Source organism: Semicossyphus pulcher, unplaced genomic scaffold (assembly GCF_022749685.1).
Source record: "Semicossyphus pulcher isolate SPU_LCO1_2020_fin unplaced genomic scaffold, fSemPul1.0.p SCAF_4, whole genome shotgun sequence".
NCBI lineage: Eukaryota > Metazoa > Chordata > Actinopteri > Labriformes > Labridae > Semicossyphus > Semicossyphus pulcher.
This window is the reverse complement of record NW_027211715.1, coordinates 14,265,624-14,281,690: the sequence shown is the minus strand read 5'-3', so window position 1 is coordinate 14,281,690 and position 16,067 is coordinate 14,265,624. Positions and strand designations below refer to the sequence as shown.

The 16,067-nt window shown below is 43.8% G+C and overlaps 1 protein-coding gene across 1 annotated transcript; it reads right to left on the bottom strand.

The window, feature by feature from the left end:
- Window positions 1-1,550: 1,550 nt before the first annotated feature.
- Window positions 1,551-14,786, bottom strand: rgmd (RGM domain family, member D). Its single transcript, XM_069680000.1, has 5 exons — window positions 14,738-14,786; window positions 10,497-10,537; window positions 8,555-8,703; window positions 4,851-5,362; window positions 1,551-3,246 (listed from the first exon to the last, which is right to left on the bottom strand). Exons 2-5 carry the CDS (start codon window positions 10,532-10,534, stop codon window positions 2,548-2,550), a joined length of 1,398 nt encoding a protein of 465 aa, XP_069536101.1. The 5' UTR covers window positions 10,535-10,537; window positions 14,738-14,786; the 3' UTR covers window positions 1,551-2,547.
- Window positions 14,787-16,067: the final 1,281 nt, after the last annotated feature.

The window sequence follows — 16,067 nt, the reverse complement described above, 5'->3', positions numbered from 1 at the left end:
ACATTGTCGCAGACCAAGTACTTCATGGAAACAGCACTCCCTACTGGTAGTAGCCTCTTTCAGCAGGATCATGCTCCCTGCCACACTGCAGAGATGTTTCAAAAATGGTTTGAGGAACACGACTGCAAGTTCAACGTGTTGACTTTTTTCACCAAATTCTCCAGATCTCAATCCAATCGAGCATCTGTGGGATGTGCTGGACAAACAAGTCGGATCCATGGAGGCGCCACCTCGCAACTTACAGGACTTAAAGGATCTGCTGCTGACATCTTGGTGCCAGATACCTCAGCACACCTTCAGAGGTCTAGTGCAGTCCATCCCTCGACGGGTCAGGGCTGTTTTGGTGGCAAAAGGGGGATTGACACAATACTAGGCAGGGGGTCATAATGTTATGTCATTTCTTCCACAAGAGAGGGTCACAAGATACATGTGTCAGTAGATAATTAATGGTAGAATAGGAAGAAATAGGAACATTCAGGTTGTTGTGTGTACCTGTATTTGACAGGTAGATTTTGAGGAGTAAAAACCGCAATATTTTCAATGTTAAAGAAGCATGACTTTAAAAGTCTCATAAAGTCTGTAAAGATGGTAGAAGTACAATACTTGACTACATGCCTCCACAACATGAGACTGTGTCAGCTTTCACCACCAGTCCACAATCACCTCCCTTCCCTTCTCCATCCCTCTCCATCTCTCTCCTGTCCTCCTCATATCAAGAATGAGGTGATGAAGTCACTGAAGGAAGACTCGATTCAGGCCGGGGAAAGTGCTTCACACATAATGGGTGAAAATGGTGACACGTTTCATTGGCCAGAAACCTCGCAGCTCACTCTGGGTTTTGTCTCTATTTGAAGAAATGGGACATGGAGAGATTAAGTGTGATTGCGCGTGTGACGAAACATGCTGACACACAGTAACACGAGCACAGAGACACTTTTAACTTCATTCAAGATACAAATGAAATCTACATCTGCTAATTATAGAGCATTAATTCTTTATGTGCTCAGAAGGAGTGTGCAGGAGGTTCCTTAATTGCATTTTTGATGCAGATAAAAGCTGATCACCTCCTTCTTTCTAATCATAGCACGCCTCGTTCTTATATAGTGCAAATATCAGCAGCGTGCGTGTGTGTGTGTGTGTGTTGACTCTAACCTGGTGTTAACCACAGACTAAATCCTATTTGGAGCCGTGCAGCGCTCTGGCAGACAAAAGCAAAGGCAGCAGCCAGCTCAGCACTCAGAGGTAACATTTACACAGGGGACTGAGAACATACTGTGGATCCCTACAGCTACACAGCCAGCCTGTCAAAACTGTCTCTATACGGCGAGCTGTCACGCCTTATGGGTGGAGGACCCCAACAGGACAGAAGAGGTATTACAGGCACAATTTATAACAGCAAATTAGTTCTTAAAATTCCTGCTGATAATCGGCCTTTAACATTATTATTTACCATATGACCTCTGTTCAAGAAACCAGGTACAACAAGAAGGAAAAGCAGCCCTTATTCTGGAGTGTCAACACTTTAATACAGAAAATTACAGATACAGCAAAACACATATTAGTTAATGTCTCAAAATAACCTACTGAACACAACAAATGTAAAACATATTACAGTTAAAACATCTATACACAGGCAAATGTACACAATATAAAACACATATATACACTCTTTTAATATATTATTATATAAAGATTTGTGTTTTTTTACCTTAAAAACTGGAAGTCAGACAGCTTGAAAAGGGAGTGTTTCACAGAAGAGGACTGAGATGACGCATCATATATCATGAATAGGTAGTTTTTACAAACAGTTGTTGGATCCTGTGTATTTAGCATGCCAATTTCTGAAACAAGAGTTGAAGTAGACAAAAGGAGTAACATTTAAATACGCCCAAACTTGCTGCTTGAAACTGTTAAGTGCTATTGATAATACTGGATGATACAGGATCTAGAAGCCACACTGCTCTGCACAGACGCAGCGTACATACATGTCACATGTGCAGCTTCACACGTGGTGTTTGGAGTGTTTAAAGGTCGTGCATGAAATATTTACAAAAAAATGAACTTCTCTGCAGCTGCCTGGATATCAGCACACACACAAAAAACCTTAAAGATGGCTGTAAACAAATTAATAGTGAGTGTTGAAAGTGTCGGACCATATGATGTGACCTGTGTATGAAGCTACAGAGAATGTGACGTGGGAGGAAATGCCATCTGTTGTGATAGTAAACTCCTTCAAATGACAAAGACAGAAAAAGATCACAACATTCACAAATAAAAATATAATGTCTGAGCTCTTTTCACTCTTTCCTCAAGCTGGTAATGCTTCCGTGTTCTGTTCGTCTCCATGTTTTTTTTTATTTAGATTTATTATTATTATTTTTCGATGATTTTTTGGCAGTTCTGAGACGGTTGGAGAGAAAGATGGGGTGACATGCAGCAAAGGGCCCAGACTGGAATCAAACCAGGGCCAATGCAGCGTACATGGGACACACGCTCAACCAGGTGAGTGACTGGGTTATCCCACATCATCTGTATTTATTTTATTATTCACATAAGCAGCAGAATGAGGAGAAGTAGTGAGAGCAGGGAGCTGCTAGCTGCTGCTGCAGCCGACGTGTTTGTCACCCCTCGGTTGTAAAGGCGAGGAGTCCTCGGGGAGTTCTGCTTCAGTTTACTGGGAGGCAGCGCCTTTAAATCCTCCAGAGCGCCGTAGGCTGCCATGGAGAACTCAGGGTCTCCTGTTGTCAGCAAGTCAAACACACAGGACTGAAAGTACACGTCCTCCACCTGCAGAGTCTCTCTACACTTAGCGGTGGCCAGCTCCACCGTGTACACCTGGTGAGGGGGCCGCAGAGGGCCCAGCTCCGTGTTGGTGCCCTGCAGGCGGGGCTGCTGGCTCTGTCGGCCCAGCGTGTGCTCTTTGATGAGCTCGTTGCGTGGGCAGCCGTGCAGGCAGAGCTGCAGGCCGCCGTTGTCCTCTGAGAAGTCCAGGGTGTCCTCTGGCATGCGGATGGCAAAGGTCAGGTAGCTGCCCACGCGCCGGACGATGATGGAGGTGCCGATGTAGCGGGCCTGTATCTTCACCTGTCGGCCCACCCCAGAGCCGCCGCGCTCAACGATGGTCAGGCTGCCGCTCTCGCCGCCGCTGCGAGTCCCGTCCTGAAAGGCCAGCGGCAGATCCTCTGTGGTGGCCTGGTACACCTTCTGATCGGTACAGCCATGGTAGGACTTAAAGATCACCGTGATCTGAAATAAGAGGAAAACATAAGATCAGTATAAAGTAACAGATGTGAACATGTTAGATTTTGCTATTTTTTAATATATTATGAGATAAGTTAATTAAACTTTCTTACAGCAAGACACAAATGAGATGCCTGGTCATGCTTTGTTTAAATGATAAAATAGTGCAGTACCACTTCTGGCCACAAGGTGGCAGCATGAATCTGTGTAGAGTGTGTTAATGGCCCATACTGGCCTTTTTACAGAGTGATTGCTGTCAAAGCCACTGGGGTGTTATGACCCCAAGAGATAACTGCTCAAATAACTGTTCACCTATTCTGTCTTACCTAGAACAAATGTCTGACTAGACTCTGATTATTGGCTCAAACACCACAGTGTCATAACAGCCTCACATCTTTATGTGTATCCAACTCTTCCCCCGACACTGGCATTACTACTTCTTACTGACTGACTTTGGTTTGTACTCCAGCTGAGCTTTGAAAAATGGGACCTAACCTCTGTTTCTTCCGAGTTTCCTGACAAAGCGGTGGCTGTGGTTACGTTTACACTTACGGGGGATACTGTATTTGATGGATGATTTCCTGTCGTAAGTCTGGCAGTTGAAAACAACCCAAAAAGCATGATGGGGGCATGCGGGTGCTGCCACAGACATACAGGTTTGCTGCAAACCCAGAACACAAGGCGAATGCCTTCACAGAGCTTGTTCTGAATCCTTGGTGCAAAACTAAACTATTCAATTATCAGAATCAAAAAGCCACGCTGCTGTCCAATTATTCCTCTATTTTTCCACATTATTCCATATTTACACAAAAAGCGCCCAGTTAATTATTTGACCAGAGGGGTGAAAAAACATTCCAGATCGTGGCGGTGGAGGAAAATGTTTGAGTGAGCGTTAATCACTACCATATGACCACCCATGTGTTAAAGGTAGAGCGCTCAAGCATGTCTGTGATTCAACACCGCTGAAGGACTCCCCTCCTCTCCGCTCCCTCACAGATCTGAAGGAGCTCCAAGACAAGAGGAATGCTGGTGGCTCGAGAGGCACCGTGGAATGACGATTAACTTCACATGTTTGATACTTTATGGCAATACTTCAGCGAGTAAGGCAGCACTCAGAAACAGGCTGCTCATACAGGCCGTGGGTTTTAATCTTACTATAATCAGTCGATCAGAGCGACGCAAAGTGAATCTGAAGAGATGGACTTTTGCTCGTTGTTTTTCTTTATTGTTATGTTAAAACAATAAAGAAAGAAAATGTAAACACAAGCATTTGTGAGAGCAGCTGCAAGCAGACAATGCTTTGTTTTAAAGGGTCACATGCCCAATCAGCTGGGAGCCCATTCCCTCCATCAGGGCTGCAACTCTCTATTGTTTTCATTTTCCATGAATCTGCCAATTAGTGCATTGATTTCACTGCTTCAATCGTTTGAACCAGGAAGTGTTTACTTAGAGCCCACAGTGATTTTTTCTCTTTGCTTTTTTTTCCGGATCAATAATCCAAGAGTTCAAGATTTTTCATTTCCTGTCACATGTAAAGAAAAAGCAGCAGATCCTAATATTATAACAGCTAATAGCTTATCATCATAATTTTACTAGTAACTCATCCTTACCTTGCTGGTTGCCGTAGCGCTAGAGCCCAGCACAACAGGCACATTTGTCACCTGCACAGACAGGAAACGGTTGTCGATCAGAGGCCACGCCCCTTCCACTTTGCAGGTCTGAAACTCGTCTCGGAAAGTCCGTAGGTGAGGGTCTCCGAATAATCCACAGTGGGCGTATTTCTTCTGCTGACCGCCCGAGCCCGACGTGAGGACCCGGTTCTCGTAGTTGCACAGCTCGGACACGGCGGGCCGAGATGTGCTGGGCACCTTGGCGGAGGAGGTGGGCCCGTCGCTGGAGCAGTTATGCTTAGAGAATAACTCCTTAATGCGGAAGACGGCTGAGTGGTAGACCAAGTCGCCCCTACAGCTGCGAGCCTGCCGCCGCGTGCACAGAGCGTAGGCTCGCAAGGCAATGCAGTAGTCCACATCCATCGCCACGTCCTCCTGCAGACCACTAGAGGGTGAGGTAGAGGCCACATACTCTGAATTGCAGCGCTGGATTCGGCACTGCTGGCAGTGAGCTGCAAAACACAAACAATAACCATCAACAGTTTGCACTGCAAAATCATTAATGCATCAAAATAATGTTAGTTGTCAGTTTTACTAATCTGACAAAAAAAAGCTCACGCCTAATAAGAATCCAGACACATTACCTCAGCACAGTCAAAACTTTTCCACTATCAACTTTAGCTCAATCAGGAGAGCCATTAAAACCCAAATGCGTGAGCTCACGAGGCCATGATCCCACACTGAGCTCCAGAGTCAGTCAAAACTTATTTCCCCCAACTAGCCCTCACAGAAATAGCACGTAGCCTCACTGTAGCAGGAAACCAACCTGTTTGCCTCAGGGTGTTGAATGTGGTTTGGCTGTTGCTGAGGTAATTGAAGTCTATTAAGCTAACTACATGGCACGGCGGGGCTCGGTGTATGGGGCAGCTAACGTGAAGAGGATCACAAGAGGAATATCACAAAGAGTCACACTTGTTCAACGACTCAGGGTCCGAACTGGAAGCAAGAGCAAAGCACAGCGTGTGATTTGGGTAGTATTGCCTAAATTCAGAGCATCCTGTGAAGTTATGACTCACATTTATTGTCAAGGAAAAACAAAGACACATTTCTGTGGGAAGTAAAATGTGGATATTCATCAAGGTCATTTCGGCGTGTTACTATTGGGTGGGATGTCTCATATGCTGACTGGGAAATAACTCCTGCTTTAATGTGGAGATATTTTCCATCCAGCACACATCCATCACTTTTACAACAAAACCAGGAGCAGTTGCAAACGCCTGCTCTTCTTTCGCAACAGACACTCATCATCTCCATCTGATCTCCCAACAGCATAAACAATAACAACAACATAGAGATTTCACACCAGTGCACATGAATGTTTTTGCACCATTCCTTTCCCATCAAGTACGTCCGATGCACTGAGGAGACGTGACGGATGATTAATGCTCCTCACTGTTGCTATACTTCAAACACACACCGATAAAGCTGAGATGGAGTGTGAGAGGTCAAACTGGAGCCATTCTGCATCCCTCCTCTGAATTCCAGCAGGCCTCCCCCATCTCGCTGCGAGGTCACCCATGTCTGCTGTGATTGACACTTTTTGACAATCACTGCTTGCACAGACATCAACACCCGAGCATCTCCCTAAAGGGTCTTTATGCTCCAGCACTTAGTAGACTACCAAAAAGTGTGAGGACCGTGTGGGGAATATGAGCACACAACAGGAAAGAGGCAAAGTGACCACACAGCTAGTATTTGTATTAATGAGTTAGATTAGTTTTTAGTTGGAGCAGGAGACAAAGACACTGCTACTGGATCCAGAGCCAGCTCAAATGAGTACTTAACAAGGCTGGACACACTTTTAGATGCTATTAAATGCTATTTTAATAGCACATATAGTGGCGTTAGATAAATAACTATTAAAAAAAATTAATCTATTTATATTTTAACCAAACCATTATTTTAAAAAGGTGATACATCCAATCATCAAATATTAACCTTTTAAAATAGTGCTGAATAATAATTCAATCATTCCAAAAGGTTTAAATCTATATATTAAGATTTATTGGTTTGCAGGTTACATGTTCAAATAATAACACTAAATTTAGTTATTAAATACCTAAAAACTTTTAATTATGACTTAGTAAACAAACATTAGGCTAAACATGGCTGTACCATGTCATATTCTGAGAATTATCAGTCTATTGTTTATACTTATACTGGAAGGTGATATCAGGTATATTTTAAGTACATTTATACATACTAATACGTATGTATAAATGTACTTAAAATATACTGGACTGGGCAATATGACAATATATATCGTCGGTGTTTTTCTGTATCCTCTCTGTCGTGATGTCACAAAACCAGGTGCTGAACTGCTTTACGGCTATTTTTACGTCAGTTTGACGACGCTTTACATTCTCATCGTGCACGTGGGAGTGAACCTGGAGCAAACCATAGAGGGAGGCGCTGATTATTAACATTGACAATAAGGTGTGGAAAAGGACTCGAAAAACTTTTTATATGTCAAGTATTTAATTCACACAGGATTATCCAAACATGAGCTTTACCATGTGGTTATTTCACACATACTAATTTAGTTAGTTAGTTAAATTACCAGATAACATGACATATCGTGATATATATCGTTATCAAGATATGAAAAGTCCTATATCGTGATATAGGATTTTGGCCATATCGCCCAGCCCCAATACATATTTAGAATAGTTTTTACTGATTCCCCATGGGTAAAGCATAGTGAACTTTATCTAACACCTGCAATAGCTAAAATCAGAACTTCCTTTAAAACTGTCACCAAATGTGGGTTGTGTGTCAGCTTTGTCATTAAACACGAAATTGAAGAACTTGGCAGAACATTTGAAATCAAACGTCAACATGTATTGCTCCTGAGTAAAAGTGGTTTCTGATCTGTGGCTGGGACAGAGGAGCGACCAGCTGCACGTTCAGAGGCCACAGAGCTGGACCCCCGTGCATGGTGCTAACAAAGTTAATAAATGGAGCATGAATAGGGAAAATACCCTGGTCCGCCTGGCTTCACCAACAAGAAAACAATCAAAACTGAGTCCAAAAGTTACACTCGTGACTTCAGCAGTAATAGTGACCGTTTGGTGTCACGTTTGCGGCTTTTTCTTGTTGAAAAAACAAGCTCCGTGGTTTTCTTGTGGTTGGACTGCGGAGCTGGACAACAGTTGTTAGCGCGGTGTGCTAACTGGAGCTAACTTTACACAACTTGGTTAAACATTCACAGTGGCGGAAGTTTTGTTGTGTAAAACGTGACAACTGTGAAGCGGTTAGTTACAGCGTGTTTGTGATGGTTGTTTTGTTGGAGAATGGTGGTAAAAGTGTTCATAAATATGTCCGTAGAGTTAGTTAACTCGTGCTGCTCGGCTAGCAGCGGTGCAGGCTGCAGGACACTCAGCAGACACAGGACGTTACTTTGTCCCGCAGAGGACGGGATACTTTCAAACAACAGAGACTTTTCTTCCTCTTTAAAGACCAAAACACTCAAAACTTTAGTAGTAGTTTGTGAGTAACGTCTATAGTCGCTGATGTTTTTGAGTTCAGCCACACTACGCCAGGAAAAAAGTAAACTTTTTCCACCTCCATGTCGGGGAGAGCAGGACACAGTTCTGCATGCAGGAGAGGAGTGGAGGAGCACGGATTGAGAAAGCGCCACTTACCTGGTCGAAACAGCAGCGAAAGTAAAACCATCGTCAACGTTATACAGTCCCAAAGCTGCCGCTTAGCCGTGATTTGTGGTCCGCTTCTCCCCATACCAATCCATTCAGTTAGAATGGAGTTCCTCGACTGCTTCTCATCGACGCTGCGGCTGCGGGAAATCAGACAAGAATTCGTCTTCCTTCACGCGCTGTCATTCAAAAGGGGCCCCTGTCTTCAGGGCGGCTCTACGAGGGAGGGGTCTAAAGTGTAGACGGGGCCCAGAGGTGATTGCTGGCCAATGAAACACTAATTATTCACTAACCACTTGATATTTACATGTAGTGGCAATTACTGGGCTGAGGACAGTGGAAAAGTGCCCTCAACAACAGAGAAGGGGGTGTGAAATTATAATTGCCCTGATTATAATGGAAGGATCACAGGGTGTTGTGGTTATAATAGTGTTATAACTGCCTATTATCTGTGAATAGATTTATGCAAAAAGTACAACTTGAGGCCATCCAGTAAATTCAGTCATGACAAGTAAAACAACAAGCAGAACTAAAACACACCATAGAAAACTGAACTCTTTGCACTACAAAGCATGCGGGGGCATCTGTCCTGCTGGACCCCCTCCCCCCTCCTGAGGACAAATGTTTGTGCTTTTTCAGCATTAAGCAGGATTCTCCCACCTGTTGTTTTCTCACCCCAGACTTAGTGCTTAAATAATAGAGTTTGATTGACAATTGTGTGTGCAAACTAACAGACACTTGCTAAGTTTAACTGGTGATTATTTAAGGTTTAGAGCCTGCAGTAAACATGTGACAGGTGCATTATTATTTTAAAGAGAAAAGAGAAAATTGTCATCATGACTAAAGAGGGGTGACTGAGGTTAAGAATAAATATAGTGGGAAACTATATAACAATTTATATTTAAGGTAAACTAATGCTCTCCTCAGGGTTTTTTGGTTGCTAAGTGGCATCTTACTGGCCCCAAAAATCTGGGAATTGTCTTTTTACGCCGACTCACAACAGTCAGAGAAAATACTCTGACTCAATTATTTTCTCTCAGCAAATCTCAGTGTGCTATTCATTTTTCCATTACATTTTCAGTTAGCAACTTGTGTGTTACTCTTTTCCTTTTGTGGCCAACTTTCCATCCCTCTCACTCCTTCAACGACACTCCGTCTTTCATTTGCACAGCTGCTGCGAGGCCGGACCATCTGCAGCGCACGCAGACTCACCAAGCCTTCACGTTAGCTGAGACACTCTGTGGTTTTTGTGCAATGCAAATAAAGAAACTTTAATGCATCAACCAATTACTGAATGAAATATCGGTACTAAGAAAATCAGCGGTCAGATTTTATGTTATTTGTAGAATTCGATTAGAAGTTGAAGCTTTGTTTTGGCGCAGCTGGAACATTTGGCCTGTAGCTGTGGGTCTCCCTCTGCGCCTCCCTCCTGACTTTATGAGAGAGAAGTGAACCCAGACAGTTATTGGATCACTGCTTTTCGTATACACATGCAGGCTCCTCCGGCCACACAATTGTGTGATTCAGGTGGCCTGTCAGTCTTGTGAAAGGTCTTCACAGGCCCATGTTGATGTGGGGCTGATATATATAGTGGAGGGGGAAACGAAGACAGCTCAACCCAAGTGGAACGTTTGGATTGTTCTGAGCTGCCAGAAGGGCCTCTGTCACACTGGATCCACTGTGCCAAGTTTATCCCCCCAGAGGGCTCTACCTTACTCTGTTTGTTCAGCTAATTTTGGAGGCTTGCTTGGTTGATCTGCTTTATGGCTGTGCTTTACACTCACATTTTCAATCCCCTCAAAAATGTTACACTTTGCATTCCCCTCGACAACTTGTATGCGGGGTGGTGACGCAGTGGAGGGGGGAGATCTGTTGATGGTGTGGATATTTTGTTCAGCAAAAAAAAAGGAGTCATTGCAGGATTTTGCCTCACCTGTTGTGATGTTTGTCTTCAGGAGCGAGTGATGGCATTTCCTGCAGAAGAAAACACATTTCTAATTAAGATAATAAAGGCAAAAGATGAGGCTCAATTTAGTTGAATAAAAGACAACAAAGCCATAGCTTCTCTTTCCTAAATGAGCAGAGGTTCCATGTTGTGGGTCTGATGACCACTGAAGCAAACAGCTAATTGATCCAGGTGGTTGGTAAGGATGAATTCAGCACATGAAAGAACCTCCTGCACTGCCTGTCAGGCTCGATGGGCGGAGAAAGACCTCTTTCTTCATGTTTCCTTATGAGCATATTGCATTGCATGAGCCAGCAGTACGTATACGCTAACTCTTCAACAGGTTAGAGGGTGGGTGTGCTGCAAGGATGTATATCAGGTAAAAACAAGGCCGGTATATTTTTTCCTGCTGACAGAGGGTCACTTGTTCTGGAACAGTGGGGGGAAAAAGAAGTCGTGGTCATCAGAAAAAGCGTTAATGTTAAAAGGTTTGGACAAACATTAGGAATATCTGACAGAGAACGTACAAGAAAAGAAGCAGTGCTTCGGTAAAAAAGCTGCAGAAAACGCAACGAGTGCAGTGAAAGAGTGTGAGGAAGAAAGAATGGGAGAAAGGGGGGAAGGGAGAAGGAAGGGGGAGAAAAAGAGGGAGTGAGGGATTGGGTTTCCTCTGACTGTGTCTGGGCAGCTCCACATGTTCCTCATTAAAGTCCTCACACTGTGGGACCAGCTCCACACCGGGATGCTTGTTTTTGTTATTAGGCCCGATGTGTGCTGTGGTCTGGTGGAAGCCCGAAAAACAGGCCCAGTCCAGGACCATCTCGTCGGCTTACTGTCCTCAAACCAAGGAGAAATGACTGCAGTGACCTCACATATGAGCATCATAACATGGTCAACATAAACCACTCTTTTAAAAGCTGCTGGTTCTACATTTCTACATCCATAAAAATTTAAAATATATATTAAATTATGTGTTACTGCACTTTTAAACCTGTAAATACAAAGCTGCTCAAGTGCATCTTAAACCCTGTGTTCTCTTTGCTTATTAACTTTGCCATAAACAATTATTTTATTCCGCAAATGCAAAGTTTACAAAGTAATAAAAAGTACAGTTGCAGGAAGTTGTTGATGTTTCATGCTTCTTCTTGTTGAATTTCATGCCCATTGAGCTTTGTCAACTGAGACATGTATCATGTTTCTTCTAGCGGCTGATAACATCAGAGATTGGAATCAGAAGGAGCACGCACCCTCTGCAGCCTCCGCTAGCACCACGCGGTTGCAATATAAGAGACACACTTATTGAATTTTAAACAGGAACCAGAGCAAATTGACTGTTTTTTTTTTGCTTTCTTTTTTATTTTTTTAGGCCCCTGTCTGAAATGAAGTGGCCTTTAGCCCGGCTGAGACAGAGAGACGCAGAAAGCGAGTGTGCCTGGTTCAGACCTCTCGCTGGTGGAGGGGATCTGTTATCTCAGCGCAGATAAGGGAAACTGTGGTGTGAGTGTATACGAGGCAGCGCTGATAGCATCTCCACACAAGGATCCCACTTACGGCACCCTGATTGATAGCTGACAGCACACACAGGGGGGCTTTAGGAGTGTTTTTGTAGGTACCCCTCAGTAGGTATCCATGCATGCATCTGTTTACTGTGCTCCTTTGGATCTTTGTCTCTGAGTAAACAGGAATTATCACACATGCATGCCATTTGTGTAAAAAGTGTAGGGCCCTGCTCTATCTAAAACCAGAGCCTATAAGCGTAGAAAAAAAGGAGACATAGTTTTATATTAATTACTTTCAAAATAAAAGATGTTTTTCTTTCTAACTCTTCTATTTGTTGCTTTGTCTTCAGCAAACTACCTTCTTCCTCCCTCCTTTCTCACAGAACAAATGTTGACACAGCGTCAAGCCCCATGCTCGTGAATAGACAGTCAACTGACAGGTAACCCTAGCTGCAGGGTCGCGGGGTCATCCCGGCCTGATGAGGGATGATGGGTAAAATAAATGGAGAGCAGCGCACAGAGGGACCTCTGATGTCCTCAGCCTAAAGGGAGAGAGTTCAGGGCCATTTGACCTCTGACCTTAACCCTGCATATGTGTTTGTGTGAGTTTGTTTTGATGGTTAAACCTCTCCGCGATACTGAATATTTATCTACTTTTTTATACTAGTTCAGTTTTTGTCCAACATATAAAAACTGTTGAATGTATGGCTTCACTGAGCAGCGAGTAAAACTTATTCCTATGCATAGATTTGTTTGAACATGCCTCGTCTTGCTCTGTTCATGATGGCACTCCCTCACTTCCAGTCATCTGAGCCGTGTTGCATTATGGAAACAGGCAACAAATTGCTTTGTAATGAGCTCTGACAACTCTATTTGCTCACAGGCACTGAATTGTGAGTGATACTTCTGTACCCAACAGCTCAAGAATTATTACTCAATATCTTTATCTCATCATTTTTTAAAATGTTTTAGTTTTCATAGAAGAAACATCCTGAACAGACTGAAAAAAAAATTAAGGGAAAATTTCCTTAAAGGGCCAATTCACTGATTTTCAACCTCAGTCCTATCATGCTATTATGGGGAGCTAATGCCATTATAATAGGAGGAACATGCTATTTCACTCTGCCTTTGGAGGACGCTAACCGCTGGGCCCTGGAAAACCTCTGCCAGACTACGTAAAACGCGTCCTCTGGCGGAGGCCAGGGAGCTTGCTAAACTGCACTTCCTTAATCTAGGACGCCAGCCTTGTTCAAAATGGTCAGATTTGAAATGTAGACTGCAGACCTGAAGATTTTTTAAGATCCACCGGTATATTCTCATCATATTTTGGATTCTGTCCGCTCTGAGCCATTGCCTGCAGTATTTCACTCCAGTATCTCTCGCTGGGCCGTTCCCTTCAAAGAGAGGGGTGCAATGCATGCTGGGTTTTGTAGGAATGTAGAATGGGTGAAACCACAAGCTGTTTGTTCAACTTGTCCACAGCTATGGCACCAGTTTCAAATATTATTGCTTCTATGGATTACAGAGAACACCAGCTTTGACTGACAGCGGCTTTTTCCAGGGGCAAATCGCTCCTTTAACGTCATCCAGCTTTGTATCATTACACTGTAAGAATATGTATCTTCCCTCCACGTTGCCTGCACCAAGAGCCCCCCACTCATTTACATCATCAGGCAAACGTTCCTTTGCCTCGGGCTGTTGTTCCCCCTCCACATTTTTTTGTACGCCCACTTCAACATACAGTGTGACAGCCTGAGATTTCACAATATGATTCAATGTAATGACATCTGTTCTCTCTCTTATCGATCCGCTGGTTGGTGATTGTATGGGCGTTGTGACATAAACTCTGCTTTCCATCTGGCACACCTGCAGGCTGTGTCAGAGTGCAGACTCCGCCTACTGCTACACCACAGACCTTCTCCTGCTGTTACTTGAGTGGATTCAACGTCACAATCTATTGAATAGCCATTAAAGACCCTCTGATTCCTGCACTAGCTTCTTTTATAAAGGTGCTTTTTTAAAGTACATTTATTGATGCTTTTTCAAATCAGTAAATCTCAAGCAGCTGGTTTGACTTGAAAAAAATCCCTTCTCTTGCCCTTTCACCTGACAGCTTGAGTCGTAATCTGCAGATTCATTTGAGATAATGCTTGTCCTTCTGTTAGTCCACAACAGTTGGTATTGTCTCTGCTCCGGCCCACCCAGACAACTGCCCTGACCCAGGAATAGACGGATAGACAGTAACTCATGTGGACAAATTTAGCCAATGTGATCTACCAAAACTTCTACCGAGCAGGAGAATGTTCCATCCTGCTTCAGATGGTTAAAGGCAGCGAAACATGGAGGAAAGTGCAGGGTGTACTCTTCTACCAATCGAGTCTGACTGAGTCGCTGCTGTGAGCTCTGAGCACAGATCTGTTAGACGGAGAAAAGTGGAGAAGAAGTGCTGGGAAGGTGATATGTTTTTCTCCCCCCTTTTCTTTTCAGCAGATGTTTCTCACATTTACTTTAAAATCCAACCCTCATATTGTTAAAGGATCACGCACGTCAAACTTTAAAACCTGTCACCTGCTATTCTTGAGTAGATGATGATGATGCTACCATGGACACCACCATGTTAGATCATTTTCAGTGGCAGAGATCTTTGTGAAATCTTAATTAGCATATTTAGGCGTGCGTGGATCTGAGGAGGTTATTAGTAGTAGCAGAGAGGAGAAAAAAGGAACTTACCTTGCCTCAGTGTGTTTGCTGTATATGTTGTGAATTGGAGCACTGCTCTATAACAGGAGTTTGAATTAGACGCTGTTAACGCTCGTTCCCCCTACAGCTTCAGCCGGCCGACTAAGAAGCCGGGCGGCACCGGGGGACAGATAGCCACTGGAATCGAGGCACATGACAACAGCTGTCTGTTTCAAGAATCGGCACTTTGATTAGTGTAGGATGGTAGTGAACGATGTGGCCTAATTCCCACATATCTGGGTAGGGCACTTCTGTGAAGAGGGGAAAAAAAAAAGGGAAAGCATTGAATGGAAAAAAAAAAATGAAGCATGCATGTATAGTCAGAAACATGCACGCTTGCCAACACACCCACACCTATGCCTCTTATACTGATAGACATTCATAGCCTCCAAACCATTTGTCATACTTGGAAAGGTTCCCATATTCTCTAAAAGTCCATCAAACACAGACAGAAGGATATGAGTGCAGCCGACCATTGGCCCCAGTGTAAGCTGAGCATGTGTGCAGCGTGAATGAGACCTCTGTCTGTTATTAGGGTCGCTCCTCATCCGACTACCCCGGCCCCACCCTGCAAGATCTGTCTCTCTACCTTTGCAGCGAAGCTTTATGAGGTTCTTTCTTGTTCTCAAACACCAGAGACACTGCTGTTTATGCTTGGTAACAATCACCAAAACACTATAGACCCACATCTTCACCTACATGCAGCTCTTTCATGTGGCGTCACTGTAAAAGCATGATATGAGCAGAATCCGCAAACAAGAGGGATCATGCCCCGTAATGTGCGTTTGGTTATCAGTGTGCTGCTGCAAACAGGCCGGGGAGATGTGAATGTGATTAACCTTGCCAGACTGACTCAGCGTGCTCGCTCCGGGATATGAGCATGCGTTCCTGGTGATTTATAGACGCGGAGAAGTCAGCCACAAGGCCTCAGGCTCCAAGAGAGAGAGAGAGTAAAACAACAGTGCTTAATTCAAGTCTGACAAATATTCTGCAGGAAATCCATACAGACTGCTCCATCAAATCTCTCAGACCCCCTGGTTCTTCCACAGTTGTAAATGGCAACTTGTAAACTCAAACATTCCACATTAACAAAGCTGAGAGGAGAAAAAACATTGTCTGCTTCAGTTTACTCTCTGCAGTAATACACCATACTGTTTCTGCCTCGCTCAGACAGCATAGAAAATGCATCTTTGCAGGCTCCCTGGGAAATGTGCCTCGGAACAGATGTGCATTTCCAATAAAAGTGATTCTTAATCCTGCATGCATTTTTCAAAGTTGTGAAATTGCAAAATACCTCATAGGCTGACTATGATTCATCTCG

Coding starts and splice junctions, on each gene's coding strand:
- rgmd (XM_069680000.1), bottom strand. CDS start 10,534: ATGCCATCACTCGCTCCTGAAGACAAACATCACAACAG. Junction 5,363..8,554: donor TTCGCTGCTGTTTCGACCAG/GTAAGTGGCGCT, acceptor TGTGTTTTGCAG/CTCACTGCCAGCAGTGCCGA. Junction 3,247..4,850: donor GCGCTACGGCAACCAGCAAG/GTAAGGATGAGT, acceptor CTCTTATTTCAG/ATCACGGTGATCTTTAAGTC.